This window comes from Colias eurytheme, chromosome 24 (genome assembly GCF_061535395.1).
Source record: "Colias eurytheme isolate Ceu_HAF_F1 chromosome 24, ilColEury1 Martin Lab GWU primary, whole genome shotgun sequence".
Lineage (NCBI taxonomy): Eukaryota > Metazoa > Arthropoda > Insecta > Lepidoptera > Pieridae > Colias > Colias eurytheme.
In genome coordinates this window covers 6,905,054-6,932,624 of record NC_143003.1, presented here as the reverse complement: position 1 = coordinate 6,932,624, position 27,571 = coordinate 6,905,054, and the positions used below count along the sequence as shown (strand labels likewise).

The 27,571-nt window shown below is 32.0% G+C and overlaps 1 protein-coding gene across 1 annotated transcript in view; it reads right to left on the bottom strand.

The window, feature by feature from the left end:
- The window catches only part of bt (projectin protein bent), a 152,059-nt gene extending 125,289 nt beyond the window's left edge, over nucleotides 1-26,770 (bottom strand). Inside the window, exons 1-46 of the mRNA XM_090115688.1 lie at nucleotides 26,643-26,770; nucleotides 21,247-21,474; nucleotides 20,207-20,346; nucleotides 16,506-16,527; nucleotides 15,896-16,058; nucleotides 14,633-14,774; nucleotides 13,365-13,500; nucleotides 13,086-13,289; nucleotides 12,702-13,003; nucleotides 11,833-12,459; nucleotides 11,575-11,747; nucleotides 11,318-11,491; nucleotides 10,976-11,230; nucleotides 10,532-10,648; nucleotides 9,838-10,290; nucleotides 9,512-9,619; nucleotides 9,310-9,426; nucleotides 9,057-9,221; nucleotides 8,849-8,962; nucleotides 8,642-8,743; nucleotides 8,458-8,556; nucleotides 8,286-8,381; nucleotides 7,800-7,892; nucleotides 7,560-7,637; nucleotides 7,353-7,472; nucleotides 7,155-7,247; nucleotides 6,928-7,059; nucleotides 6,758-6,847; nucleotides 6,572-6,670; nucleotides 5,785-5,877; nucleotides 5,424-5,501; nucleotides 5,234-5,341; nucleotides 5,055-5,144; nucleotides 4,473-4,586; nucleotides 4,316-4,384; nucleotides 3,992-4,111; nucleotides 3,519-3,626; nucleotides 3,286-3,318; nucleotides 2,635-2,676; nucleotides 2,108-2,167; nucleotides 1,729-1,821; nucleotides 1,202-1,252; nucleotides 757-846; nucleotides 578-676; nucleotides 366-494; nucleotides 79-198 (exon numbers count right to left, since the gene is read on the bottom strand). Coding sequence (XP_089971814.1) covers nucleotides 79-198; nucleotides 366-494; nucleotides 578-676; nucleotides 757-846; nucleotides 1,202-1,252; nucleotides 1,729-1,821; nucleotides 2,108-2,167; nucleotides 2,635-2,676; nucleotides 3,286-3,318; nucleotides 3,519-3,626; nucleotides 3,992-4,111; nucleotides 4,316-4,384; nucleotides 4,473-4,586; nucleotides 5,055-5,144; nucleotides 5,234-5,341; nucleotides 5,424-5,501; nucleotides 5,785-5,877; nucleotides 6,572-6,670; nucleotides 6,758-6,847; nucleotides 6,928-7,059; nucleotides 7,155-7,247; nucleotides 7,353-7,472; nucleotides 7,560-7,637; nucleotides 7,800-7,892; nucleotides 8,286-8,381; nucleotides 8,458-8,556; nucleotides 8,642-8,743; nucleotides 8,849-8,962; nucleotides 9,057-9,221; nucleotides 9,310-9,426; nucleotides 9,512-9,619; nucleotides 9,838-10,290; nucleotides 10,532-10,648; nucleotides 10,976-11,230; nucleotides 11,318-11,491; nucleotides 11,575-11,747; nucleotides 11,833-12,459; nucleotides 12,702-13,003; nucleotides 13,086-13,289; nucleotides 13,365-13,500; nucleotides 14,633-14,774; nucleotides 15,896-16,058; nucleotides 16,506-16,527; nucleotides 20,207-20,346; nucleotides 21,247-21,419 — 6,084 coding nt within the window. The 5' untranslated portion in view covers nucleotides 21,420-21,474; nucleotides 26,643-26,770. The remainder of the gene's footprint in view (nucleotides 1-78; nucleotides 199-365; nucleotides 495-577; nucleotides 677-756; nucleotides 847-1,201; nucleotides 1,253-1,728; nucleotides 1,822-2,107; nucleotides 2,168-2,634; nucleotides 2,677-3,285; nucleotides 3,319-3,518; nucleotides 3,627-3,991; nucleotides 4,112-4,315; nucleotides 4,385-4,472; nucleotides 4,587-5,054; nucleotides 5,145-5,233; nucleotides 5,342-5,423; nucleotides 5,502-5,784; nucleotides 5,878-6,571; nucleotides 6,671-6,757; nucleotides 6,848-6,927; nucleotides 7,060-7,154; nucleotides 7,248-7,352; nucleotides 7,473-7,559; nucleotides 7,638-7,799; nucleotides 7,893-8,285; nucleotides 8,382-8,457; nucleotides 8,557-8,641; nucleotides 8,744-8,848; nucleotides 8,963-9,056; nucleotides 9,222-9,309; nucleotides 9,427-9,511; nucleotides 9,620-9,837; nucleotides 10,291-10,531; nucleotides 10,649-10,975; nucleotides 11,231-11,317; nucleotides 11,492-11,574; nucleotides 11,748-11,832; nucleotides 12,460-12,701; nucleotides 13,004-13,085; nucleotides 13,290-13,364; nucleotides 13,501-14,632; nucleotides 14,775-15,895; nucleotides 16,059-16,505; nucleotides 16,528-20,206; nucleotides 20,347-21,246; nucleotides 21,475-26,642) is intronic.
- Between the last annotated feature and the right edge of the window lie 801 nt (nucleotides 26,771-27,571).

Below are 27,571 nucleotides of genomic sequence, written 5' to 3'. Positions count from 1 at the left end.
ATTTAAATGTAAAAAAAAAACATTAATAACGTTTACTCTAGTATTATATTATGTATGTTCAATATTATATTTCTTTACCTCAGTTGTTTTACCAGGACGAGGCGTATTCGGAGAAAGTTTCGATTGTTTATCATTGTTATCTTTGTCTTTATCGACTTTACTTTGGTCTTGAACTTTGGAATTGCTAACCTGTTCTACCTAAAATTATAGAACAGATTTCTCAATTTACATTTAAATTTAGTAAACTTTATGAAGGCATTACCATTTCATTGTTTATTTAAATAATAAATGCGTTGTAATGATATGAAAATAACACATTTGCTTAATATCAGAATATTATTATCGTGAAAGTAAAGTGTACATACATCTTCATCCTTAATAGGACTTTCCCGACTAGGACGACGCCACGGATATGTGGGTTCTGTAGGTCTGTCTATTGAAACTTTACGCCTAATTTCTACAGTCTCTTTAGTTTCAGTTACATCCTCTGTGTCCTGTTATTAATGATTATTGTTTTAAGTATTTTCAGTTATGTATAAGTGTATTATGTATTTTATATATTTTATAATATATTTACCTCAACCTTGCTGTGCCTACGTCTAGGTTGTAGATCGTCTTTAGGTGTAGGTTGATCTAAACTCATACTACGCTTTGGATGAGCCTTCTCATTTGTGTCCTAATGTAAAACATGTATTTTATGTAATGTATGTAAATTTGCATTATGAAAGTGTTGTTTATGTGAATGTGTGTGTTTACCTGTGCATTTGTGTTCGTAGGTCGCCAAGGATATGTTTTATCATATTTATCAAACTCCGCATTATCTTCCTTTGATTCTTTAGGTGTGTCCTATTTATAAAACATATTTTATTGACAAACATAAAAAAGATTGACTTTGCTTGCTGCAGAAAATATACATAGCACACAACATAGAAACGTAAAGATGTGACGATACTCGGCGCTCCATGACACGTCAACGCATTTGAATTGCGATCATTTTTTGGCTATGAGACAAAGGCTATTTAAAATTTACCTCTGCTTCACAACTCAAAAATATCTGCAACTGCAACAACGTTTTTCATGTCATGGCCTACGCCTACATCAGTTTTGTCAGTATTATTTACAATAGACATGTAATGTATTGGTGTATTTTGAGAACATCTAAGTACATTAAAGCATGCTCACACAAGCAACAATACCTCACCTTTAATTTAACTTTCTCTAATTCATTAACTTGAGCCTCTTTCACACCAGCCTAGAAACAAGTTATGGGATAGTAAGCATTAGGGGAATCTAAAATACTACAAAACCTTGAACCAGTTCTGGGAGCAAAACTGAATTTAAAAGCTTCGTGATTAATGCAACTCAAATATTTTAGATCGTTCTAAATAAAACGAGCTTGGGAAACGTAACTACTTAAAATCAAACTGAACGCCTAACTACTTAAACTATTTCACACGTTTCAAAACCAAAACTTGCCTTCAAATCTTTTAATGTCAAATCTTTAAATGCTTTGGTTAAACTAACTACCAACTCATTTGCATTTGTTTTATTATGTTCTTCTTATTTTTTTATGATCTCTGAATATATTTACAAATTTCAATTTGTATAACTACTTTAATAAAAGCAAAATTTTGAGTTCTTTTATTTTCCAAGCAATATTATCTTCATGATCAACTTTATTATAAAATCAACTATTCTCTTCCTGTTCCCTTTATTTTTATCACTTACCTTGAGAGATCCCTTTCTGAAACTCGACACTTGTTGTTGTTCAGATATCGAGGATATTGAAGATTTTCTGCTCTCGGCTGATTCTTTTGTAAGCTGTATAATAATAATATAATTTATCAATATTCCTTTAAAAAGAAAATTGTTAAACGTGGGTCATTTTTAAATATCTTGTGAAATTCACATCAAATTACTTAAGCGCTCGAAATTCTTTTCATGTTCCAATAAAAATAAGTAGATAAAAATAAACAAAGAACATATAAAATAGTTTAGAGTGGTTAAATTAAATAAATAACTGTTTTAATAAATTACATTTCTATTTTGATATCTTGTCTCTTTTACGTTTATTATTGTAGTATAAAAATATTTTGCGTATACCTACCTTAACTTGTTTGTTTTCTATAATTGAGCTTCTTCTGCTCTCAGTCTTTGTTTCGGTTACCTAAATAAAACACGATCATTAAAATGTATTTGTCCAATAATTCGTTTTTAGTAATTTATATACAATTTCTTTTTTGTTAGTTTAAATAATTTTGATAATTTTATCAACCATATCCACTGGTATCTAAATAAATTTCTATAATTATTAATAACTAGCGGTCCGCCCCGGCTTCGCCCGTGGTACATGTTTACGTTTTCTCTACATAAGAACCATCCTCGTACTTCAAGGAATATAATAAAAAAAGAATTATCGAAATCGGTTCAGCCGTTCTCGAGTTATGCGCTTACCAACACATTTTGCGATTCATTTTTATATATAAGAGACTAGAGATTCAGGAATAAAATAATTAACGCTGTTACAAAACTAACGCTTTGAAAATTTTGTCAATTCAAATAGGTTAATTATGATACTTGAAGTAAAGTAACGGTTTTGAGGTCTTTTCATAAAAGAAATTATTTAAAACTTACTTCACTTTGTACTGACGACACTGAAGTACGTCTGCTTTCAGTCTAAAAAGATGATAATAAAAACACATAGTAATATTTACAATAAAACCTGTTAGTTGGTTTATAACATCGATATGGGATCTATATACACAGGACAAAAATGATAAATAAATGAGGCTTATAATAACACAAATACAGTTCAAATAGAATCATGATGTTCATGCTGAAATCTTTCTAAAATTGGCATAAATAATTTTAGAAAAAAGACGGGTTGCACTCCGGGAGTGCCGGCAGAAGTGAAAACTTGATTATTAACGTTGAGCATGTTTGATATCCATCCGTCTTACGCTTTTTTGATCAGGTCACGTGTCCTGGCGCGAGTTTAAGATTTTATACCCATTACAGAAAAAGTGCTCAACGCCGCTAAAGAAGTTTTCACTTCAAAACAAAACGATCGATAAATATACAATAATGAATAACCCACGATGATTATATTAAAATTTCACAAATATCAAAACCCAAACAAAAATGACTGATGATCCCAACAGTTTTGCGAACGAAAATAATACTTGGGAACGTAAATAATGATGTTTCTTATCCAAAACCGGATTGTTAACAATTGGTAATCCAAAATTCATTAGATACATGGTTCAGGAAAGCACATAGATATACCTGGACAGCTAGATGCTGCTCTGCGTGAGCAACCTTTGCGACCGCCTTTGAATATACAGAAGAATTACTTGAGAATATAATAATTAAATATGCCATATTATTGTAATCAACGTTAATTAAATCTATATAAAGACGAATGCAGATCCAACTAAATCTTGCAACCGAAAATGGACATTACTTTTCTTCTTGTCGTCTACTCGAATTATTTCAATTATTAAGAGATCATCAATTACCTGTGTAACTTCCTTTTCTTTCTTCTCCCGAACTATGGGAGTTGGTGATATCTTTTCATATTTCTCCAGCACTGGTCTCTCGTAATCATCAACGAAGTCCAGTTCGTACTGTAGATAAAAATCAGCATGTTAGTAAAAATTAAAACAAAATTTGGATCCCTTTTTCTTCTTCATAGCAGCAGGTATAACAATCAGTCGGGCACATAACATCTTGCACATAATTTCCTGGAAAAAGCGAGATAAAAGCGACATGCGACCAGCAGTATGTTTTCAAAATATCAGACGCGCTCTGTGGAAGCTTGCGGTTGCAGGAATAGCGTACAAAACGACGATTCAGTGTGTAAAAAGACGAACATTGATTGTGTAAGTTGAAATGTATTTACAAATAGATGTGCATAAAGTAACATTTAAAATATAAATGTGTAGACACAGAAGGCAGAAGTGTACATGTATTGTATGTAAACGGAGTTTACCCCGTCAGCGTCAGTTTCTTTGGTACTGGATGTAGCCTTTTTAGGTGTGTCTGGTGTTTTCTTGACAGTTTTCTTAAGTTGTGGCACTTGGAATTTACCACCTTGTATTGTGAGTGGTTCCTACGGGAGTAACACAGTTTAATTGGATTCTACAATATTATAGCCTAACTACTTCTATGTTGCATTATTTCTACTTAAGCAGTTTCTATGTTAGTGAGATTGTGTAAAATCATCAAACGGTGTATTACAACATGCTTCTTGTTCAAATATTTTAATCAACTCAGCTACTAAGTAAACTACGAAGTAAATAATTTGCTTTTCTACCTCAGCATCACTGGCCTTCTTGGCAACGGCTGGTTTTTTGACCTTAAGTTGAGCAGCTTCGCTACCCTCCTGTTTTACGTTTAGAATAGATACAGTTAATAAAATATAATTTCACATTACTTTTAGCTGAGGTGTTTAAAATATTAAATAATACTACCGTGAGCTTTTTCTTAGCTGGTGTCTTTTGAGTAAGTGTGGCATCTTCAGGAGAAGTTGTGCTTGTCTTAGTTTTTGGCTTGGTGAGGCTGACGGAATCTTCTGTCTCCTCTCCCTGATCCCGTCATTAAATATACACATATATTAGATACACAAGAACAAATAGACGCATTCCAAAGAGTCTAAGAAAAAGATGTTTGTGAAAAAGTAATAGAACAATAGAATAGTGAGATATATAGTTCGAAGTGAATAACATAAACATAAACTGTGTATATACAACTTGGCGAACAATTCAGTGAGTCGGTGCTTTACGCATTTTAAAACACTATATTTAGCTTTCGTGAAGTGCTACAAATATCTTGTGCTATTTTTGTGGCATTACATCAACGATATTATTTTTATCTCATTATCTTTGTACCTTGATTAAGAATGAGTATCTTCTTTCAATTGGTAGAACTGACTTTGTTTTATAAGTGTCGGTAACTATCTGTGAATTATTGCAAATGAAAACTCATAATATCTTAATTTATTATATTATGTATCGAGCTATTTAAGAATAATTATGTAGTATTGTAAAGTGTACCTTTTGTTCTTTATCCTTAGGCCGTTTAATAGTTTTGTCCTCAACGATTTCTGGCTTTTTAACCTTGAGTTTAGCTTCAGCCTCATCCATCTATTATTAAAATTAAGAAATTTTAATTTGATTTTCAATTGACGTTACTTTAAAAATCATGTATGTTTGTAGGCCAAAAATATACAAACCGTAGGCTTAGTTTCAGCGGGAGTTGTGTGTGTAAGTGAAACGTCTTCAGGTTCTGGTTCCGATTTTTTCGGCTTAGATAAACTGACAGTCTCGTCAACATCCATTGGCTATAGAAATATATTTGTTACGTTAAAATAATTACATGATTTAAATTAAAATAAACAGGATATTTATTTAAACGGTTATTACCTCAGGCTTATCTTTGTCTTTAACAGAGCGACGCCTTTGGACCGTTGTAGAAGAAACATCTTCAGGTACTTTTTCTTCCTGTAGTATTTTTAATATTTAAAATAGGTTCAGGGACAAATTTCAAATGATAAATGATATAATCCATAGCTATTTACTGAGTTATAATACTATTAAGCATTGCAATTTGAGGAATAATTATTATAATTCACGCTTGTTAAACTATAATACAGTTAAAATTAATTTGGATATATCTACGAGTATAAAGCATTTGGTTTAGTTTTAATTGTGGATGTAATAACAGTATTTTAGGGCCTAAGCTAAGGGCTGTGTATTGCGTATTATCAAGCGGGTGTTTGTGTACCTTCTTCTTTTTCTCAAGTGGTGTAGGTGTAATTTTTTCATATTTCTCGAGCACTGGTCTCTCATAATCATCGATAAATTCTTCCTCCATAACCTTCAAATTTAATTGATTGCTTAATTTAACTTGTATTTATATACTTTAGACAAATAGTGTTTGTATACGCTAACAATATCTTTAATTGAAAATACGAAAAAAATAAAATACGGGTCCATACCGACATACTAACGTTGTCAGAGTATAGAAATTATGAATAGGAAAACCATTCCGCTTCCTTGCGGTCTTTGCACTTTTGTGTAGTTTTTGTATTATAAGTTCAAGATAATATATTCATGATATGAAAATAGTGATTAAATTTGAAGAAATTGGTTCACGTATTAGATAACCAATACTTACGAACAGAATAAGCTGAAAAATGAAAATCTAAATTCAAGAAGCTTTATACAAAGCGAAGCATTATATACAGGCCATGCAATAAAAATAATTAAATAAACTTGTTGTTTAATATAACTGCTATTTAATAGATCTGCTGCTGGAAAAAATAAATTAGTGTGAAGCTGTGAACATCCGCCGAACTTAGTAGCCTGGAAATCTGTATAAAATCCTCGTTAGCTGGTCCAAAAACTGCATTAAATGCTGTGCGAAAGACGTGTGTGTTATAAGAATAACTTTTATTTCATAGACAAAGTGCAGATTTATTAGTGGGCGTGTCGAACTTCCAAATCTTGTGTGTTATATCAAATGTGTGTATCAAAATGTTATTTGTAATGTTAATTGTTGTGTGTATTACCTCTTTATCTTTAAGTGAAGGGCGTTTCTTTGTGACCGTTTTAACTTTTTTAACTGTTTTAACAGATTCATTGTCATCAGTTTTAGTTGTATCGTCCTCCTAAACAATATTATAATTGTATTATTTCATGTTTTTATGCATATAAAATGCCAAGGAAGTTAAGTATGTTAAAATTAAAATCTTTACCTTATCTTTTAGTGATTTTTTACGAAGTGTAGGTTTAACTGGTTCGTCTTCAGTGTCTTTTGGTTTTGCTTTCACAGAACCAACGTCATCCTAACAAAGTATAATATAGTATTAATAAAAAAAATGTATTTGTATTTTAATTATTTAAATTTGTGGAAAATATTGTGTACCTGAACGTCACTAGGACGACGTTTATCTGTAGACGATTTAGGTTTTTCGTCAGAAACTTTTGCTGGTTCTGTACGATCCTTGCCAGAAACTTTTTCTGGTTCTGTACGATCCTTGCCATTTTCAACGGGTCTCTATAATACGTTATCATGTTTATATGTGTCAATAAATCAATCTATACAAATTTTAATAATATTGAACTGAATAGAAGTAATTTAAAAAGCTTTACCTCTGTATCAGTACGAGGAACTCTTTCATTTGATTTAGGTTTATCTTTATTAGAATAGTCTGGTTCCGAATATTCTTCTGTTTCATCCTCATCCTAAGCATCAAAAACGTTTAATTTAAAATAAAGTCGATCTGGTTTTTTTAATTAAAATATTTGAATTAAGATTGTAATTATTATAAAACTGTCAGATGTACAAACCATAGGTTCTGGTTTAGATGGTTGTTTACGTGTCGCAGGTACATCATCGGGTTCAGGTACTGATTTAGTTTTAACACCTCTTTTATCAACGATATCTGTATTTTCGTCAATTTCCATAGGCTGTGTTGTAGAAAAAATATTTTATTTGTTATTGTGTGTGCTTTTTATCATCGAGTGAAACAATTTAAATGAATAAAGTTTGCCTACCTCAGGTTTTTCTTTGTCTTGAACAGAAGTACGCCTTCTAGTTGGTGAAGATGACACATCTTCAGGAACTTTATCATCCTATACGTAATTGTAAATATTTATGACAATCATATTATTATAAAAGAACGTCAAATACTATATATAAATTAACTGAATTGAATAAAAGAAACGCCATTTGATTTTGAGTGCAGAATAAAGAGGAATAATCTGTGATGTTAGTGTAAATGTGTTAAAGTGTACCTTCTTCTTTTTCTCAATGGGTGTGGGTGTTATTCTTTCGTATTTCTCGAGAACTGGTCTCTCATAATCATCAATAAACTCCTCCTCCTCAACCTTCAAAATTATTTTACTATTAAGTTGTGAAATAAAATAAATGTGTAAATTATAGGAGCCAACGACGCAGGACTTTTTTTACTATTTACACATTATAAAACATATATCAATACACATGCAGGATGCAATATAAAATTAAACTTTATACAATATACATTTACAGTAACCTGAAAAAAAAGAGAAGAAAATAATGCTGAGCACCTCAAAAATATCTGTATGTAAATGAAGCAAGACAGAAAATTATTTTAGTTCATAGAAAGATACTTAAGGCGTTTGTTAGCCTCAAGAATTAATGTGATTATTTCAAGCCCCAGAGTGCAGTGTAAACAATCGTGTCTTTAGTGTGTTTAGTTTCAGTAATTTTGTTTTGTTAGCTCATTAAGCTGTGTGTACCTCTTTCTCCTTAAGAGAAGGACGTTTCTTTGTCTTAATTTCATTTTTTTTGGGTGTTTTAGTTTTTGGTTTCTCATCAGGTTTTTTATCCTCCTCCTATATATGAAGAAAAAAAATGTTTTTAACAAGCCTTTTGGTATAACTAGTAATTTCAAACGAGAGCCCTGTTTACCTTATCTTTAGCTACAGAACGTTTGCGAAGGGTAGGCATTTCAGGTTCTTCTTCCTTTGGTTTAGGCTTTATTTTGCCCTTCATCATATCAGTTTCATCCTATCAATGAACCGAAAAGTATTATATTGTATAACATTTGTAATATTAAAAACAGTTATTCAAAATATAATTTTTAGAGCTATACCTGAGTATCACTAGGACGACGTTTATCTTTAGGTGTTGGTGTAATTTTTTCATATTTTTCAAGTTCAGGTTTCTCATAATCATCAATAAAATCTGACGATTCCTATAAAATATTGTTAATTACGTTTATTTTAAGATTTAATAAAAATTAAAGATAATAAATGAAAGAAAAGTTAAAATTTAAGTTACGATTTAATAAAATGTATACCTCTGAAACCCCATTTTGTTTTTTAGTTTTGTCTAAAGGCGTTGGAGATACTTTGTCATATTTTTCAAGATCTGGACGTTCATAATCATCAACAAACTCTTTCTGTTCCTCAGGCTTGAAAATTAATACAACATTGAAATAAATAATATACTCAATAGAATAAAAACTCCAATCTCAATTTATTTTGATGTACTTTAATCAGTATTACCTTTTTAACGAGTTTTTTAGACTGAGCAACTTGTGGTTCCTCAGGTTGCTCTTCTGTTGGTTTTATTGGAGCTTTGGATAATTTTACCTTTGATATTTCATCTACTGGCTCTTCTGGCTTAGGAATGCCCTTCTTAATACTAGTTCTACGAGTTTCTTCTACGACCTAGTGTTTAAAATATTTTATTATCATTAATTGATTTGGTGTTTTATTATGAAGATATAGCTAACAAAAATATTTATGTATTTACTACCTCATCTTTAGTTTCTACTTTAGATTTTCTCTCTGGACCTCCTTTTGGCACGGTAGGTTCTTCTTCAGTTTCTTGAGGTTTACTTTTAACGCTCTCGGAAATTGAAGCACGTTTAGTCTAAATAAATTGTTAATTAAGATTTGAATGTTTGATTATTAATACTTGTAAAGAATTTTATGTTATATGTGATTGTGTGTGTTACCTTTGGTGTGTCATCCACTTTGGGTTTTTTTTCAAGGGGCGTTGGTGTAATTCTTTCGTATTTCTCCAATACTGGACGCTCGTAATCGTCGACGAAGTCAAACTCGTCCTAATAAACATAACATTGTAACACAGCTAATAGTTAGAACAACACTCCAAACAAATATCTATTCACAATGATTAGCACTTATATACACCGATATAGCGTGTCTTCAGAATTGATGTCATACAATTCTAAAACAGTTGTTCATTGACCGTTTACTCAAAGCTTTTGTACATAAACCTTTTTCGAAATATACACATTTATCATACATTCAAACTACTTACGTCCTGCTTTTTCTCTTTTTTAGCGACGACCTTCTTTTTGATGACTTTCTTCTTCTCTTCGGTCTTCTTAGTAGTTTCTTTTTCTTCAGGTTTTGGTTCTTCCTTAGGCTTGACTGGTTTTAATTTAGGCAAGCCTTCAATTTGTTTTTCTGATTCCGGTTCTGGTTTCTTCTTGCTTTCAAGTTTCTCTAGAAGAGCCTTTTTCTCTTCCTCAGTTTTCGCGGTTTTCTTTTCAAGAATCTTTTTAGTTTCTTCTTCTACTTCAGCCTTCTTTGTTTCTTGAGTCTTAGTTTCAACCTTCTTCGATTCAGCCTTTGATTCACTTTTCTGGGCTTCAATAGAGACTTCCTCTTGTTTGGATTCTACTTTAACTTCTTCTTTCTTTGATACTTTCTTGCCTGCTGATTTTTTCTGTTCAATGACAGTTTCATCTTCTTGTTCTTGTTTTACTTCCTGTTAAACATAATTATTAAAATAATATTGCTATTTTTATATATGTCAAAAATAAAAATTCGAGAACCGGATTGTAAATGAAATTTTGACTACATTTTAATACATTTTTGAGATAAGGTATTACAACAAAGAAACATATTCTTATTAGTTTTTAGTTAATTAGGGATTTTAAACAAATAATTTTAATTACGCATTCCATTGAAGTTAAAAGTAATTTTTAAATAGTAAGCATAAATCGTACTTTTCTTTCTTCGACGTGGTTTTCTTCTATGACTGATCTTTCTTCCACGATCGACATTTCCTCTTCAGATTCCTCAATTACTGTTGTTTCCTCTTCCTCCTCTTCCTTTTTCTTTTTCTGAAATAAAATTTAATAAACTTTATTATTAATACCAACATTCATTGTTTTACGTTTTTTATACGCTCGTTCTGTTATATTGTATGTGTATAGAAAATGATTTCAAAGCCTAATCTGACAAGAATAGCCGGGGTGTGATATATATGTGAAATGCTGTCAAAATTAATTTCATTAACTTAGCACGTAATTTAACTATGTATTAATTTTAGATTAAAATAATTATTCAAAATTTTTATCCATTTTTGGTTGGACAAATTTCATGGGACACGTGGTAAGAAATCACAATTAAAAAAATATTATTTTTATGAAATAATGAATAACATTTACCTTTTCTTCTACAAGCGTAAGGTCTGCGCTTGATTCATCTTCTCCGAACTCATTTCGGATAACCACTCTATAGTTTGCAACGTACTTGGATGTTACTTTCCTAATAATGAGTCGGGCGTTGGTACCATCAAATGAGGTATTAATTTCAGAGGAATCTCTAACAACTGTTGAGTTTTTGTACCATGTACATCTACATGATTGATCAGATGTTTTCAGGACAGCAATGAATTCTGCCTCCTCATTCTCTTTTCTGGCCTGTAATTTATGAAATTAAAATTTGATAAATGAACATTTAAGTTAAATGTGTTCTTCTTTACATCAGAACTTATCAGTATTACTCACCAAGCTTCTGAGGTGTTTGATGATCACTGGTTTATCACCCTTTTCCTCAGGAATGTCTGTAATCTCTACTTGTTGTGATGTCGCTTCACCCTTCTCGTTCTTGGCAACGAGCTTGTATGAACCCTTATCTTGCTGGCTCACATTTGAAATTTCTAATTTTACCGTAAACTCACCCTGAAAATTATATATGTATATTTGATATTAATACTTCGGATCAATCGATGTTATAATAATAAAATAAAAGTTTAATTACTTACCTCTCTCAATGGCTCTATTAGCACAGTATGCCTTGAATCCTCCTTAACAGCACTAGCTTCTTTAAACCATGTACACGAAGGAGCAAATTTACTTAATACTTTACATTCAACAATCACAGTCTTCTTCTTAACTATTTTAATGATCTTTGGTTTCTCTTTAATAACTGGAATGACTGTGAATAATAAAATCATTATTAGTAATCATTGAATACATCTAACAAAATAATTTTTCATAGTAAATTCATAAACGAAACTTACTTTCTATATTGAGCGTTAGATTCGCATTGAGCTCCCCAAGTTCATTTTTAATATTGCATTTATACAATCCGGAGTCTTCCATACCAGGGTCGAGGAGTTCTAATACAATTGTGTATATATCTTCGTGCACTTCGACCCTAGTTTTGATCTTAGACGAGTCCCTGATTTCTTTACCCTCGTGGTACCACACGATCGTCGGTTTTGGGCTAGCTTTAACCTTACAACCCATGATTACTAATTTACCATTATCTCTGGATTGGATTGTAGGTTTTTCAACAAATGTTGGGCCTTCGCCTTCTGGTTCTGGCTCAGCCTCAATATTTAAGTTAAGGTTAGCGTTGCTTTCTCCGAACTCGTTTTGAACATAACAGCGGTAAGCGCCACCGTCCGCTGCTGTCGGGTTCGATAAAAGCAACATCAGTTCATAAACGTCTTCGCTTATGACCGTTGATTTGATTTGAATTTTACTACTAGCTTTAATGACGGTCGTGCCCCGGTACCACGTGACCTCAGCCGCCGGCTTAGCTTTGCAGACACAACGCATTGTGATGAGCGTGCCATCTTCGTTGGGAATGATTCGGGGTTTCTCCACAAACGAGGGTGCGAAACCATTTTCGTCATCCCCACCTGAACAATGCACGAATTTAAATGAGACATATGTACAATTAAAGGAAAGCAAAATATGCGTCACTACTTAATATTTTATAAAAATTTGTTTAATTTATAATTTTTATTCGATTACTTGTACCACAAAATTACAACTCGGCAAAAAATAAAAATGCTACATGCAGCTGAATGACTTTGCTATGCAGCATGCGATTGCTACTGTATGCGTACTGATTGTTCAATTTAAGTGCGACTTTCATTACCTTGGAAATTGAGAGCAATATTTGCATTGCTCTCACCAAACAAGTTAAAGGCGTTACACCTATAGTTTCCACCATCTTCTTTAGTTGGACTTAAAATTTCTAACGTTAAGTTATATGTATCTTTTCCAATTGCCTTCCTAGACATTTTCATCTTAACACCGTCTCTAATTTCTTTGTCTCCATGATACCAAACAATGTCGGGTAATGGATGTGCTTCTAATATGCACTCCATTATTAAGACGTCACCCTCTTGTCTGATTGTAGGTTTTTTAGGAAACCTAGGTGCTTTTCCATCGGGGATTCTGTTTAAAAGGTTAGCAATTAGTTGATAATAATACCTACTTTGATTATGTCAATTACAACAATTAGATTAAGAATGCATACTTAGGTTTGTCCCCGCTTTGGAAGTTAAGATTTATTTTTGCTACGCCTTCACCGTGTTTATTTTTGGCTACTGCCCTATATTCGCCTTTGTCTGCATTCTCTACGCCTATAATTTCGAGTCGCGCGATATGGTATAATGTCTGATCCTCTTCTAGCGTTATTTTGTATCGACTGCTCTCTTTTACTAATTTTTTACCGTGATACCTGTACAGACCGATGTCGTTAGTTTCTCCAATAATTGTTACAAGTTCAATAAATGTTTATTTGGGTAAATCTTACCATGTAATGGTTGGTTTCGGTTTGCCAACACATCTACATTCGAACGTTATTTTAGTACCGTCTTCTGACTGTCTGATGATAGGTCTCTCCGTAAAAGTCGGCTTAATATAGTCTTCTGGTACGGGCGCTTCATCGCCTATTATCAAATATTACATTACTTTGCACTTAACATTTTTCAAGTATTGCAGCTTTATTATGACTTATGAGTTAACCGTTTATCACATTTAAGATGTTTTCTTTCATTCGTGTCTTATAATATCGGTAAAATTACACTCAGCCAGTTTTATGTAAGAGTTAATCGAGGCATGTATAGAAACAGTTAAATATTCATATAGATACGTATATAATATGTTGTGGATCATATTATAATTATTGTAATTAAGGATACTTTTATAAATAGTACGCATAACAGTGGCTGTATTTTAATATATGTTAATGTGCATTTGCTAAAGCTTGGAGTTTGCAAAATACTTAAATAAAAGTCTTTTAAAGGTATAAAATATTATAAAAGATAGGGTTAAAAAGCATCGTAGCAGTAACTACAAATAAATATAAATTTCAAAAGTGCTACTCGTGCATATGAAGTTGATTAGTATCTTGAGAGGGACATAATTGTATTGTGTTTTTGTATTTGTCTGGTTAAGTGTCACATAAATATTTAGTGTAAATATACATGTATTGGATTATGAGAAAACATCTTAAATGGAGACAACAATGATGTTACAACACATGTATACATTATAGTGTGTAATGTCGAGTATTTGAATCATATAATTGAGGAATTAGTTGATGATAATACAAAAGCTTGTCTGAAAAATCTACACTTACATAAAACGGACAATGTTCAAGAACAGCATTATGACATAACATATAATATGAACATTTATTAAATCTGGCATCTTTAGCGTTAGATTGTCATGTATCTACTACACAAAGCGAATAAACAATGTCCATTTGCGTCAAATTTAAAAAAAAAATATTAATTTAATTATCATCAATTTATTGTATAGTTAAAAGCGCCATAAAATTTAAGTAGATATGTGTTCAGTGTGTAAAGAGTCAAATGAAACTAGCAACTATGAAATTGTAATGTATCTGATTGACATTTTTTATACTGTTTCACCATTTCTAACGTCTGTCTCAAAGACGTATACCTACGCAGTATGTAAAAAATGGTGAAACAAAATTTTATGGCACTTGAGTAACAATTATTTAAGAATTTTTATCAATAATTTAGATAGGTATTTAATTTTATTTCTATTACTTACTGTCAAAGTTCAAACTGATAGTAGCGTTACTTTCGCCCAGTTCGTTTTTAGCAGTAACTCTGTATTTTCCAGCGTCTTCCACTGTAACGTTGTTGATCTCCAACGACGCGTAATATGATTTACCGTCTTTGTTTACTGTTAACTGTAAATAATTTAAAAAGCATATTAATTAATAAGTAAGACAAAAAAATGGTAAAGGATGGAAGCAAGGATGGATTACAGTTAAAAAATCTAATAGAGTACAGTCGCTTTTTATAAATTGAGAGTGGTAAAAAATTCAAAATTGAAACACAACATAGTTGAATGCGTTAATATTAATTGTTCTCAATAAGAGCTAGCGCGCACGAGCAACTTTGTCTCCGCAACTATTTTGTCTCTCCACCCATGGGCTAGTATGAAAGTGCGCGCACGTAGCGACGCAACTCCCCATACAATTGATGGGAGAGACAAAATAGTTGCGGAGACAAAGTTGCTCGTGCGCGCTAGCTCTTATTGTATTTAATTAAAGTTAAATAAATTGTAAATATATCGAGATTATTTGAAAGTAAAATATTTCAGTTTAAGCATAGTTATATTTGTTTACTTCTTCTAGTAAAAATATCCTTGTGTCAATAATAACTCCTGATGATTTATTATTGAAGTTTATTTTTCAAAAGCTTTGCTGATGATGATATTTATTTGTTTGAATTACTTTTTATATTCTTTATTCAATTATTTTCAAACTAATGCTTTTAATTCAAAGACATAGCAAATACAAATACATTATTTGGATCTAGGTCACCTACACCAAGGACGTTTAAATGCATCCTTAAGAATAGAAATGAGGTCAAGGTCATTTCTAATTATTTATAAAAAATTTAATATTGATATTTTAATAAAAAAAGCTTTTACGGTCTAGATATATTACAAGTCATATTTTCTGCTCATATTCTTGTCTTTCTGTATGTATTAAAATATTTTTATATCTTCAATATTTTCACGTAATGCACTAAATATGAGTATGCAGCAATAAATAACTTTAAAATTGGTTGATAACTGAAACACCCGAAAAATCTCAAAGGTTCTAAAAAGTATGCTTACTACTAGGAAATTTACAGACTGTTATAATATATCTATTCTTTGTTATAAATATAATAATAGAAATTCTTGATAATAATGTTCAGATTAATCTCAGTAACAGGGCATAACTCTTTAGTGTCTCCATCATAACAAAGAATACATTAAGTTCGGAAACGATACAGGGGCAAATAAAGCCTTATGTACCTTATGTCTAGGGCTAGGTTTAACCTCCACCCCACTGTGGGACCAACTGACGTTGGGCACGGGCTCTGCTTCAATGCGGCACTCGAAGATCAGTCGTTTGCCGTCGTCCTCCTGTCGGATCGCTGGCTTGCGCGCGAACGTCGGCGCTCTACCGTCTACTTGTCTGTGAAAATACATGATTATTTTAGTATATTTATATAGATTACTAGCTTTGCTTCGCAGTTTTACCCGCGTGGCTCCACTGATTTGGTTTGGTTGGTCTTAGCGTGATATACAGCCTATAGCCGTTCTCGATAAATGGGCTATCTAACACCGAAAGAATTTTTCAAATCGTACCAGTAGTTCCTGAGATTAGCGCGTTCAAACAAACAAACTCTTCAGCTTTATAATATTATAAAGTATAGATAAGGAGTATTAAATATGTACATTATCGAGACTTGAACGGAATTAAAATGGCAGTTGAGGGTAGAGGAAGCTTTGACAGCGAGCGATGTGAAAGCTTCGCGAAAGTTCTACTACATGATCGGTGCTTAAAAATTAGTATTTATTTTGCAAGCTATGTAGTTAAGTACTGATCATGTTAAATTGAATTAATTAATGAGTTACTTACTTCTGTTTTTCTTCGTCTGCAGCTGAAAATTTAAAGAAATATCATCAGTATCATTTGTTAATCATACACGAACAAAGTATTACGAGTATTATATTTTTGAAGTGAAACTTCTTTATCGGGGTTGGAAAAAAATTTAGTGTAACATTTTTTCGTTACGCGTGACATTTTTCCGTTACGCGCCATCTTTTTCTTATCCCTACCACGCGTGATTCGACGTATTTCTGTAAAGTTGCTTATAGTAAATTATTTTATGAAAAATAAGGTCATAAAGAAGTTTCACTTCTTACGTGTGTACACTAATACACGCACACATTTTTTTGTTTAAATAATATAGGTTCGAATCTCAAATCGCAATCGATTGTTTAAAATTTAAATAAAAATTAAATATATTTCTTTCTCTTTGATATATGGAGAACAAAGCGTTTTATGCTATTATAATAACAATTTGTAGATACAGTGATTTTATGGCTTTTCCCTATAAATTCACTTTTAATCATTGAGTTACTATGTACTACGTACTCTAGTACGAGTAGAGAGGCCATCGCTACTACACTTTTTCTAACACGAGTTATTCATATTTTTAATAAGATAAACAATATTTATTTGTTACATTGATTGGTTTTAATTTATAAGTAATAATAGGCAGAACATTTTCGCACAGATTTTGTTCGTGGTGTCCTCTCTATAATAATACCTCAATCAGTCTTTGTGCCAATCGCTCATTAATTATGGTATCTCGGCTTGGGGTGGCGCAAACAAAACAACACTTCTTAAGCTCGAACGCACACAGAGATGTATCTTAAAAGTACTGCAATTTAAGCCGTTTAGATATCCAACAAATCTCTTGTACACCGAATGCCGCGTTCTGACTGTGAGGCAATTATTTATCAAAGTAATAGTCCTGGAGCAGCACACAGTTCCTCCATCTTCTTCCGTTGTTACAAAAAGAAAAACCCGCATTGAAGAGATTTACTGTGTGCCGGGTTGTAAAACTCGTTTTGCGAAAAATTTTGCATATTATATTGCTCCCTATTTGTATAATTACATTAACAATAAAATTAAAATAAAAGAAATGAGTAGATACCTTTGCAGTAAATCCTTGGATAAATTTCTGCTTAGCCTCGACTACAACGAGACAGAAAAACTGTTTGTGGCTAGTGCCTTTTAGTACACGTATTACTTAAAGTTACCTAATTATTGTTTATCCTCATAAGTTTTATATCTTTAAACCGTAGTGTAAACTTTGCAAAAAATAAATAAATAAAAATAAAATAAAAATAAACTTCCCTACTGTAACACAGTGGCGTCAGCGACTAGCACGGAGGGAAGTAATTTATGTTTATTTGTAATAATTACTATGTCTTACTGAAATAGATTAATTGATGTTTGTAAATTGTCTGGAGGTAAATATATAAATATAAATATACTAAATATACTAAATAATAAATTGTTGTGGATAGTTTTTAGAATTTTATAGTAGAGTGTATTTAGTTAATTTATGTATGAGTTAAGCATTTAATTAATTTATGGCATTTTTTTTGTATGTAATTTCAGTATTTATACTCTAAGAACAAGCATATTTTGTATGTCACAAAGTTTATCTCGTGCCTTTTATACCTACGAATCTTTGTTGATGATTTCAAAGACTAAAATTGTTACATTGTAATATTATATTGGTGGTGGTAAGGTGAAATAAATAAATAAAAATAAAAATAAATAAATGCTTTTAATACCCGAATTTATTCAGCAAAAATTTTAGCACTAGTTACAGCAGATGTTTATGTGAAATCAAAGATAAAAATAACCAAGTTTTTGATGTTATTCGTTTATTTGAATAGCCTTCAACAGCAAACGTTTGATTTGATGATGAGCTCATGGGCAGGTGTTGGAGATATTGTTAAATTGAATTGGTATTCAATTATTTTGTTTAGTTTAGAAGTTTTGTTGTTATTGGTGGATATTTCAAGGTTATGTTTACAGAATTCATTGTTATTATAAGTAGCTATTGTCCTATAGGTATAGCATATACTTTTATTATGATTTATGTGTATGTTTATTTGTTATGTAGAGCATTTACGTATAAAATAGTTATCTAATAAATTCCTTTATCATTTATATATTTTGTGGATATCAATGTTAACAAAATAGTGATATTTCTTGTTAATAACATAACACCAATCAAAAAACAGACAAACTGACCGATCTTGATGAAAAAATTACTTACAGAGTGCCGATATTTTCAAAAGCTTGTTATTTTTGTTTTAATAAACGTAAAGTTCGATGTTTAGCCTTACTCGTCGAGACCTTTATAATTGTTCAAGTTTTATATTATATAGAAGGTTAAAATTTCGAGATCCTAATAAAAATATTTGCTTTGTGGTTAGGGAGCCAGGTGCAAATTTGGTTAACTATTTCCTCTCAAGAGATAATTCGTCAGACGCATGAGAGTATAGTATTATAAAGCCTCGTGAACGTCAGCTGGCGCTCGGTTGGGGGGGTGAGCGGTTGTAGCCTCCCACGCACATAGGAAAAAAAATACATTCATTCATTCATTTCCTCTCAGCTAAAAATTTGTCAAATTGTAGCTAACCCAATATCTCAACGAAAAAAAATAGTCAGCTGGTTACAACATGGTGTATTATACGTCAGCTGGTGTCTCGAACATGAAAGTTAAATTTAAAGAAAAATTTATTTTCCGTTATTTCCTCTCAAACAAAAATTTACCTGATGATAGCTTATATGTAACTGTGGATAAATATATATGTCAGCTGGCTAGTGTATCTTGGTGGAAAAACCGTCAGCTGATACGGGAGGCTACAACCGCTCTTCCCCCCAACCGAGCTCCAGCTGACGTTCACGAGGCTTCATAATACTATACTTTGATGCATTTTACTAATTACCGCTTGAGAGGAACTTGGTCATAAAATCTGCTGCTGGCTCCCGGACCATTGAGCTCTTGTAATAAATACAACAATGAATCTATAGTCTGTCACACACGTCAAAATTTTCGCAGTCATAATACATGATTTATTTTCGCCTCAACAACAGAACGAAAAGCTCTGTTTCTTTATGACTAATATTGCTATTTCGGTGGTATCAACAGAGTTGAATTTCATTGCATTTTCAGAATAACCGACATGTTACGTAAACATGGTTTTTGGTTATTCGCGAAATTTTTGCAGGATTGAAATTGCAATATTTTTGGATAAATATTTAGCGAATCGGACACATGGTCAGATTCCTCTTAATTAAATTTTGCTATCTTTGGAATCTTAGTTAACAACATTTGTGTAATCAATTGGTAATTTATTTAATCGTCACCCAATAAAAAATAAAAAAGTATAGTATAAATCAAGGACCAAATATTACAAAATATGTTTATAAAATTTCAACAACTCTCATTCTTCCCTATTTTCATGATACTTTACATAAATCGTTAACAGCTATAGACGTAAACATTCGTCCAAAATTTTCATTATACACGAATAGCTAGATCAAATTCTAGTCAATATTGTACAGCAGATCACGTAATGCCACCCGATTTTAAGTGCCCACCCGACGATTACAAAACTATACTCACCGCCCAAAAAAACATTGTTACTTTCTATATCCCTAAATTAAATTATTTTACCTTTATCCTAACTGTTCTAGTATACATGTGCAATAAATAAACATTAAAATTAAACATTACGAATACTCACGGCTAAAGTTAAGATTGATGGAAGCGGCCACCTCGCCCATCTTGTTCTTAGCCTTAACCTTGTAGAGTCCGGCGTCGGTTTCTATTACGTCATCCAGCTCGAGCACCACCAAGTATTTGTTGTTTGCGAGGCTCTGGATCCTGGGGGCAAGATAGTTCATATTTAGTTTTGTTGTTTTTTTATAAACTTGTTTGAGTTTAATGTTTGGCGGGTTTTCCTGACAATATCAAAAATTAGAGAAATTATAAATTCTGCGTCTAGTTTAATCCATACTCATATTATAAATGCGAAAATAACTCTGTCTGTCTGTTACTCAATCACGCCACTGAACCAATATGCATGAAATTTGGTATAGAGATATTTTGATACTCGTGAAAGGACATAGGATAGGTTTTATCCCGGAAATCCCACAGGAACGGGAACTATGCGGGTTTTTCTTTGACTGCGCGGGCGATGCCGCGGGTGGAAAGCTAGTTTAGTATATACAACTAAAAAACAGGGGCACAATACAATCGAATACAAATGTATCTTAGTTGAATCACCATTATTAAAAATAGATGAATAAAAATTGACAGATAATCTGGAAAGTCAGAAATATGCATCTTACACATTTTATTATTTGGGATGAATCTTATTGCACTTAAAACCAGCTATTAAATTATAAACAGCAGAGAAAATAAAGAGTAAATTTTAACTCTACCATATCAAAAAGAACACTTGCTTTAAATGTGTCCTATGTAAAGTTAACAAATAAATAGAGCACTCACTTAAATTGTGTCCTATGTATAGTTAACAACTTCACAGAGCACTCACTTAAATTATTCTCTATGTAGAGTTAACCAATAAACAGAGCACTCAAATTATTCTCCACGTAGAGATAACAAATAAGTAGAGCACTCACTTAAATTGTGTATGTCGAGTTAACAAATAAACAGAACGTTAACAGAACACTCATTTAAATGAAGAGATAGCAACTAAATAGAGCAATCTCTTAAATTATTGTATTCTATGTAGAGTTAACAATAAAACAGAGCACTCACTTAAATTGTGTCCTATTATCTTCTTGCAGCAGTTCATCGCTACGGTACCAGCTAATCTCGGGCTTGGGTGCGGCGAGCAGCTGGCACTCGAAGACCAGCTTGTTCCCATCGTCCTCCTGCCTTAGCTGCGGCTTCTGCGTGAAGCTCGGGGCAAAATCGTCGGCCACCCCCATTTCGCTAGGTGTTGGTCATCACTGGTGGAGAAGCTGACGTCGCTGCGATAATTATCTGTGAATATAAATTAATCAATAAAAAAATTAATAAAAAAACGACGTGTGGCACTCGGGGACTGCCGCGGTAAAGCTATTGCATGCTATGCCTTCAAGCCACACCTCCGCCCGTCGGAGTGGGGAGCGTGAGGTTTTTTCGTTACGGAATTTCTCGATTCGGTCCCCGCGCTCAAGGCCCGCGATAGAAGCTATGCAATAGCTTAAAAATATTAAAGCTTGCATAATTATGTAGGGTCAATGTGGGTAATTGTGAACAGGGGTGATTGGAAACAACTACACACTTTTAATACCTATTCTAAATACTCTTCTTTTACAACTGTAAATAATATTTCATGTGTATCTATATACAATTCCGGATTTTCAAACGTTTTGAAATTCATCTGACAATAATATTTTATTTTATATATACAATTCTGGATTTTCAAACGTTTTGAAATTCATCTGACTGATCATAGAAAAATATTCTTGTTAGTTGTTTACAATCACTCCTGTTCACAATAATCCACCTTGACTAATATACTGTCTTAAGAGACAGTATATTAGTACCAGTGCTTATGAGCCAGTGTTCCTCCTAATGAATAAATACGTTTAAACTGGCAAAACAAAAATTGCATTAAGTATATAATATTATTATGTACACATGTAGGTTGTTGTTACGTGAAGAAGGTAAATATCGTAAACATTTGTTTATTTTTAACTAGATTTCCGTTTGCAAAGGAAAACCTGCATAGTTCCCGTTCCCGTGGGATTTCCGGGATAAAAACTATCCTATGTGTTAATACAAGTTACCCTCTATATGTGTGCTAAATTTCATTGTAATCGGTTCAGTAGTTTTTACGTGAAAGAGTAACAAACATCCATACATCCATACATCCATACATCCTTACAAACTTTCGCCTTTATAATATATATTAGATTAGATGTGAGATTAGCAGTAATGATAATTTAAATTTCACCTACTGTTTTTAATATAGATTTAATAATTATTCAATGCATATAGATATATAATAAAAATCGTAATTATCGAGTTTTTTGCCGATTTTTCTCGGTAGAATTAACATTCCGAATCAGTGCAAGTCTTAAAAATAACTAACTATACTCATTGTACTTGTAACAATTTATATGAATAAAAATTTTTGAGTTTGAATTTAATTTTACTAACAAATTGAGTTAATGTCGTTAATGTTAAATAACCTATACTGGTGAACGAGTGTTCAAGCTAGAAAGAACTAGTGAACCGAATTGTATAGAACAATGTGTCTATATCAAGAAAAGCTTTAAGCTACATAATATAACGCTACGTCTGATAAAAGGAGTAAGTAGGAGTGAGTATAGTGAAGTCCCATGTTCCCTAGTGAAGTAAGGGGCAGATGCATTATGCATCTGTTTCACTGATCGATTTTCTTTAGGGACAAGTAGGTAGGTGATGAGCCTTCTGTGTCCCGTCAGACTGAGACATTTTTTTTTTCTTCATCTCAACCGGAAATCGAACCCAGGCGTTCTACGATCATGCGTCAACCATTGTACCAAGAAGGCAGTCAATAGAAGTAGAGCTTCAATTAAAAATGTTGCAGAGATGAGAAATGATGCAGTGTCACTCATCAAGTTAGGAATAATATATTGCAATTATAATTTCACTGAATTTATCAGACCATAAGTCTCAATAGGGTCTCACTTATCACACTAATATTGTATTATGATTACAATATTAGTGTGATAAGTGTGATTATTGAAAGCTCAATCAATATTAATATTATAGCGGGATTATTTTAAGTTATTTAGACTTTATTAGGTGTTAAAATTACGTCGGATGGCATCGTTAATTTACAAAATTGAATCTACCTAGTTTTCTTATGAACTTCCAGCTTATTTCACAAACAAAACACATGAGCGATCTCTATGCTAAAATGTATCAAGTAAATTGCAAGAAAAACTATATATTTTGCTCTTAGAGATTATTCGTTTGTATTTTTCATATATCTTTAACTTAAGGTAAGTATTAAAAATATTTAAATTATTGTTATGTTGTGTACACGTAGGTACAGCATTCCCTACGCTTCCGGTTTAGCTGCGAATAAAAATTTTGTTTACAAATCAAAAAAACATATTATTTTGCAATCGTCGATATAATGTTAAATAAGTATGCATGTTATTGAGTTGAGTTATTACAATTGTATAATGTATCATAATAATTAACATAGGTACCTATGAGATATAGGGAACGATGTTTTAATAAAAAATGTACCTAAGTATACATTTATCAGAGATGCAAAAATTGCATGTATTTCTTAAGAGGGGGCAAAGCATAAAGCAAAATACCAATCTTCTATTAGATGATACGTGTAATATTCAAGACCAAATCTAAAAAATAAAATATATATCAAACTAGATGATATGTTCAACGATTCTGTTTAATCAAAAACATAAAATATTAAAATTTACTCGATAAAAAAAAAATCACCAAGCTCTAATTTTCACACTTTTACTTTTTCTACTTGACATGGTAATACTTATTATGATTTTTTTTTCATAAACAATTATATTAAAACATTTGCAAGATATTTGTCAGAGCATTTTGTGTAATTACTTTTAGTTTTGGTTTTATCTGCGATAAACCACTTTTGGTGCTCTTTTTTCTCGAGATAAAACGTTTGGTTTTGTCACGATAATTTTTTAGATTTGGTCTTGAATATTACACGTATAATCACCAAGAAGATTTGTTATTTTGTTTTATGCCCCCTCATAATCGTGACTTTCATTACATTGGACTATATTTTGTGTTCTGCATACCGCACATTTTTGAATATTCCACCTTTTAATTTTGGTATGGTATTAATAAGATATACGATTTAAAAGTGAATTATATAATAACTAGCGGTCCGCCCCGGCTTCGCCCGTGGTACATATGAAAAATAGATGTTGGCCGATTCTCAGACTTACCCGATATGCACAGAAAATTTCATGAGAATCGGTCCACCCGTTTCGGAGGAATATGCAGACTAACATTGTGACACGAGAATTTTATATATATAAGATTTATCCTACTAATATTATAAATGCGATAGTTTGCCAGGATGTGTAGGTATGTGTGTGTTTGTTACTCTTTCACGCAAAATGAACCGATTACAATGAAATTTAGCACACATATAGAGGGTAACTTGAATTAACACATGCATAGGTTTAATCCCGGAAATCCCACGGGAACGGGAACTATGCGGGTTTTTCTTTGAAAACGCGGGCGAAGCTGCGGGCGGAAAGCTAGTAAAATCCTTTATAATGATACTTCAATAATAGGTAGTATCGAATACTTATAAAAGACTTCCTACTTTTGTATCATTTAAATGTAAAATTACAAAAGCAAGAGTAAAAATATTCACTAAAATATATGTAATTTGGTCTTATCAAGAAAACCTTAAGATTAAAACTTTGTGTAACTTTGTAAACAATCTCTTTTAAATATTATGTCTATAACCAGTCGTTTATGCTTTGTATTTATGGCCAATTAATATTATCAATGTACCCTAAAAGGTTCATTATTCATATCACTTCCTTACGAAGTCATAAATCGATAATATTATGCACCTAATCAATTTATATCACAGTGTCTTAAAATTTTGGCTTCATATCATAGAGTACGTAACATAAAGTAAGTTCGTAGCATAACGTAAAAAATTAAATAAACCAACAAGAGATAGCGCAGGATAGAATCAAATGGAGGCTCTTATTGTCGGAGGTCAAGACTCACTTTGGGTCCCTGCACCATTCTAGTAAGGTCTTAAAATTTCACAAAAAAGCTATGTGTATGGGAAAACTGACATTATGCTCTACAATACTCTTAATACTTCATAAATTATCTTAAATACGGTCTTATTTTTTGTACTAAAATGTTTTACTTGAGAATTGCATTATTCGCATAGAATAAGTAATGCACGAAATATTCCAACAAATTGGATTTTTGAGTGGCGACACGAACATTATACAAAGACCGTTTAATATAATGTAGGTATGTATTTAATATATGTATGAATAATAAATATTGTTTTATTATTATAATTATCATGTCATTTACTCCAGTCCACTTTTAATAATTTTCAAAGGATATGTATTCTTCAATAATTGTAAATACTAAAACAGAAATAAATTTGCATTATTAATTTTGTTCAAAATTTTAAATTGTTTTAAAACTAACTGTATTCAGACAAAATTGTTTGTTTGAGTTCTTTTAAAATTTCTTTTATTTAAAATGTAATGTAATCTAAACTCTACAAATGCTTGATGATAATTTCAGGTAGGTATATTAAATGTTTTCAATTATTTTTATTTCACAATAATGCCTTTCCTAGTTGTCAGTTGGGGCATTCCTAATTTCCCAATTTACCGTAAAATAGGAAATTCATGAAATTAATCCTTCTATGCAGTCTAATATATGTGTTAACATTTAACTTAACCAAAAATAATAATAATAGAAGAATAGACATTTCGAGAATTTTCTTAGTCTGTGGATTTAAATATTTTCCTCATTCAGAACCAGTCATGAGTGGATTGATTTGTATTTTTATCGTATTCGATGGTTTCTCTATTACCCACATTAACATTAAAACTTTACAAGTCCAATAAATAAAGTCTTCCATCAACACATTAGTGCGAAATTTTTAAAAGCACAATGCTACGTTTTGCCAAGAGCACGTTTTAAATAAATACTTGAAAGCGAATGAATCATGTATCAAATTTGACTTCACAGTCAATCATAATATTACTGAAACTCATCAAACACCATCGGGATGGTTTAACATCGATCTTGGCTGAAAATCATTAGGATTGTGAGTCATGGACCAGCGCCACCTAGTGAACAAGTAAAACCGTGGGAGTCCAGTGATTTTCATGAGTATTATACGAAACATGTCCGTTCTATTTCTGTAACCGCTGAAGGCCTCGAGCTTTCGGGCTTTTTAATAACTTCCGACGATTACCTAACGCCGTCCGTTTGATTTTTAATTTCACTTTCTATTTCGTTCAATTCATATCTTAAATGATTTGTTCTTTTATCAATTTTAAATATTTTTAACGAACTACTACCCAATTTCAGTAACTTAACTGAAATAAAAGACTTTTTGAACACTGCTTTGAAAGCTCACGTTATCAAAGAAGTTATTGACATAAACATACCTGCAGCAAATGATAAAATAAATCCAATGCACAAATCACAATTAGTCAACGATATCACAATCACACAAGTAATCGAAACGCGAGATAAAGACGAAGTTAAATCGAAACTATCGGTAAATGCCGGCGGCGGGACGTCGGTTCGTTTTCGAAATCGTAACTAAACTATGAAAAGTTGGCGATCGGCCGAGGCGGAGGGAATTTGCGTAGGAAGGTGCAGCCGGTTGGACAGGCGCCCGTGACGTCCCCATGCAGAGGTGTTTTCCGTCGAAGATAGAAAATGATCTAATCAAGCTGAAATACATGTAAATACTCCCCTGTACCTTATTCATGAAATATATCCGCAACTGACGAAAATTTGTGATATACGCAAAATTCTACGTCTAGAACAATTACTTGAGTATTTCATACTTGTATTCAAGAGCGTAATTTCTATCAAAGCATTCCACAATTTTTCTCAAGTAGTTCAAATAATATTTCATTGCCATTAATCTCTGTCACATCATCTAGTTACAAATTGTCCACTTTGTCATGAAACTATTCAGCATCATAAGTATTAGAATCTATAAATAAACCCTTTTGTAAGAGGTTACTCAACATCTCTGATATGGCAAGTTCATCGCCCTTATTAAGAGTATTATTAGTTTTTCAACATGCAATCGATATATTAGCAATTGAATTCATAACATCATCTCTACCATATATTTCGCTTTAAACCTCAATTTACACATAATTTACTGCTTTCAAATCGTTTTGCTTATTTTTTTATGGAAACAAATTTCTTTCGGAAATCTAAATCGACCTAGATTTCAAAAGGCTAATAACCTTTCGTTCTCATTTTAACTAGTTCGCAATTAGGTTTTCCATAAAACAACATTTTCTTTGCATTTAAAGTTAATCAGGCTAATTCTCGAGTTCGTTTATTCTTTAAA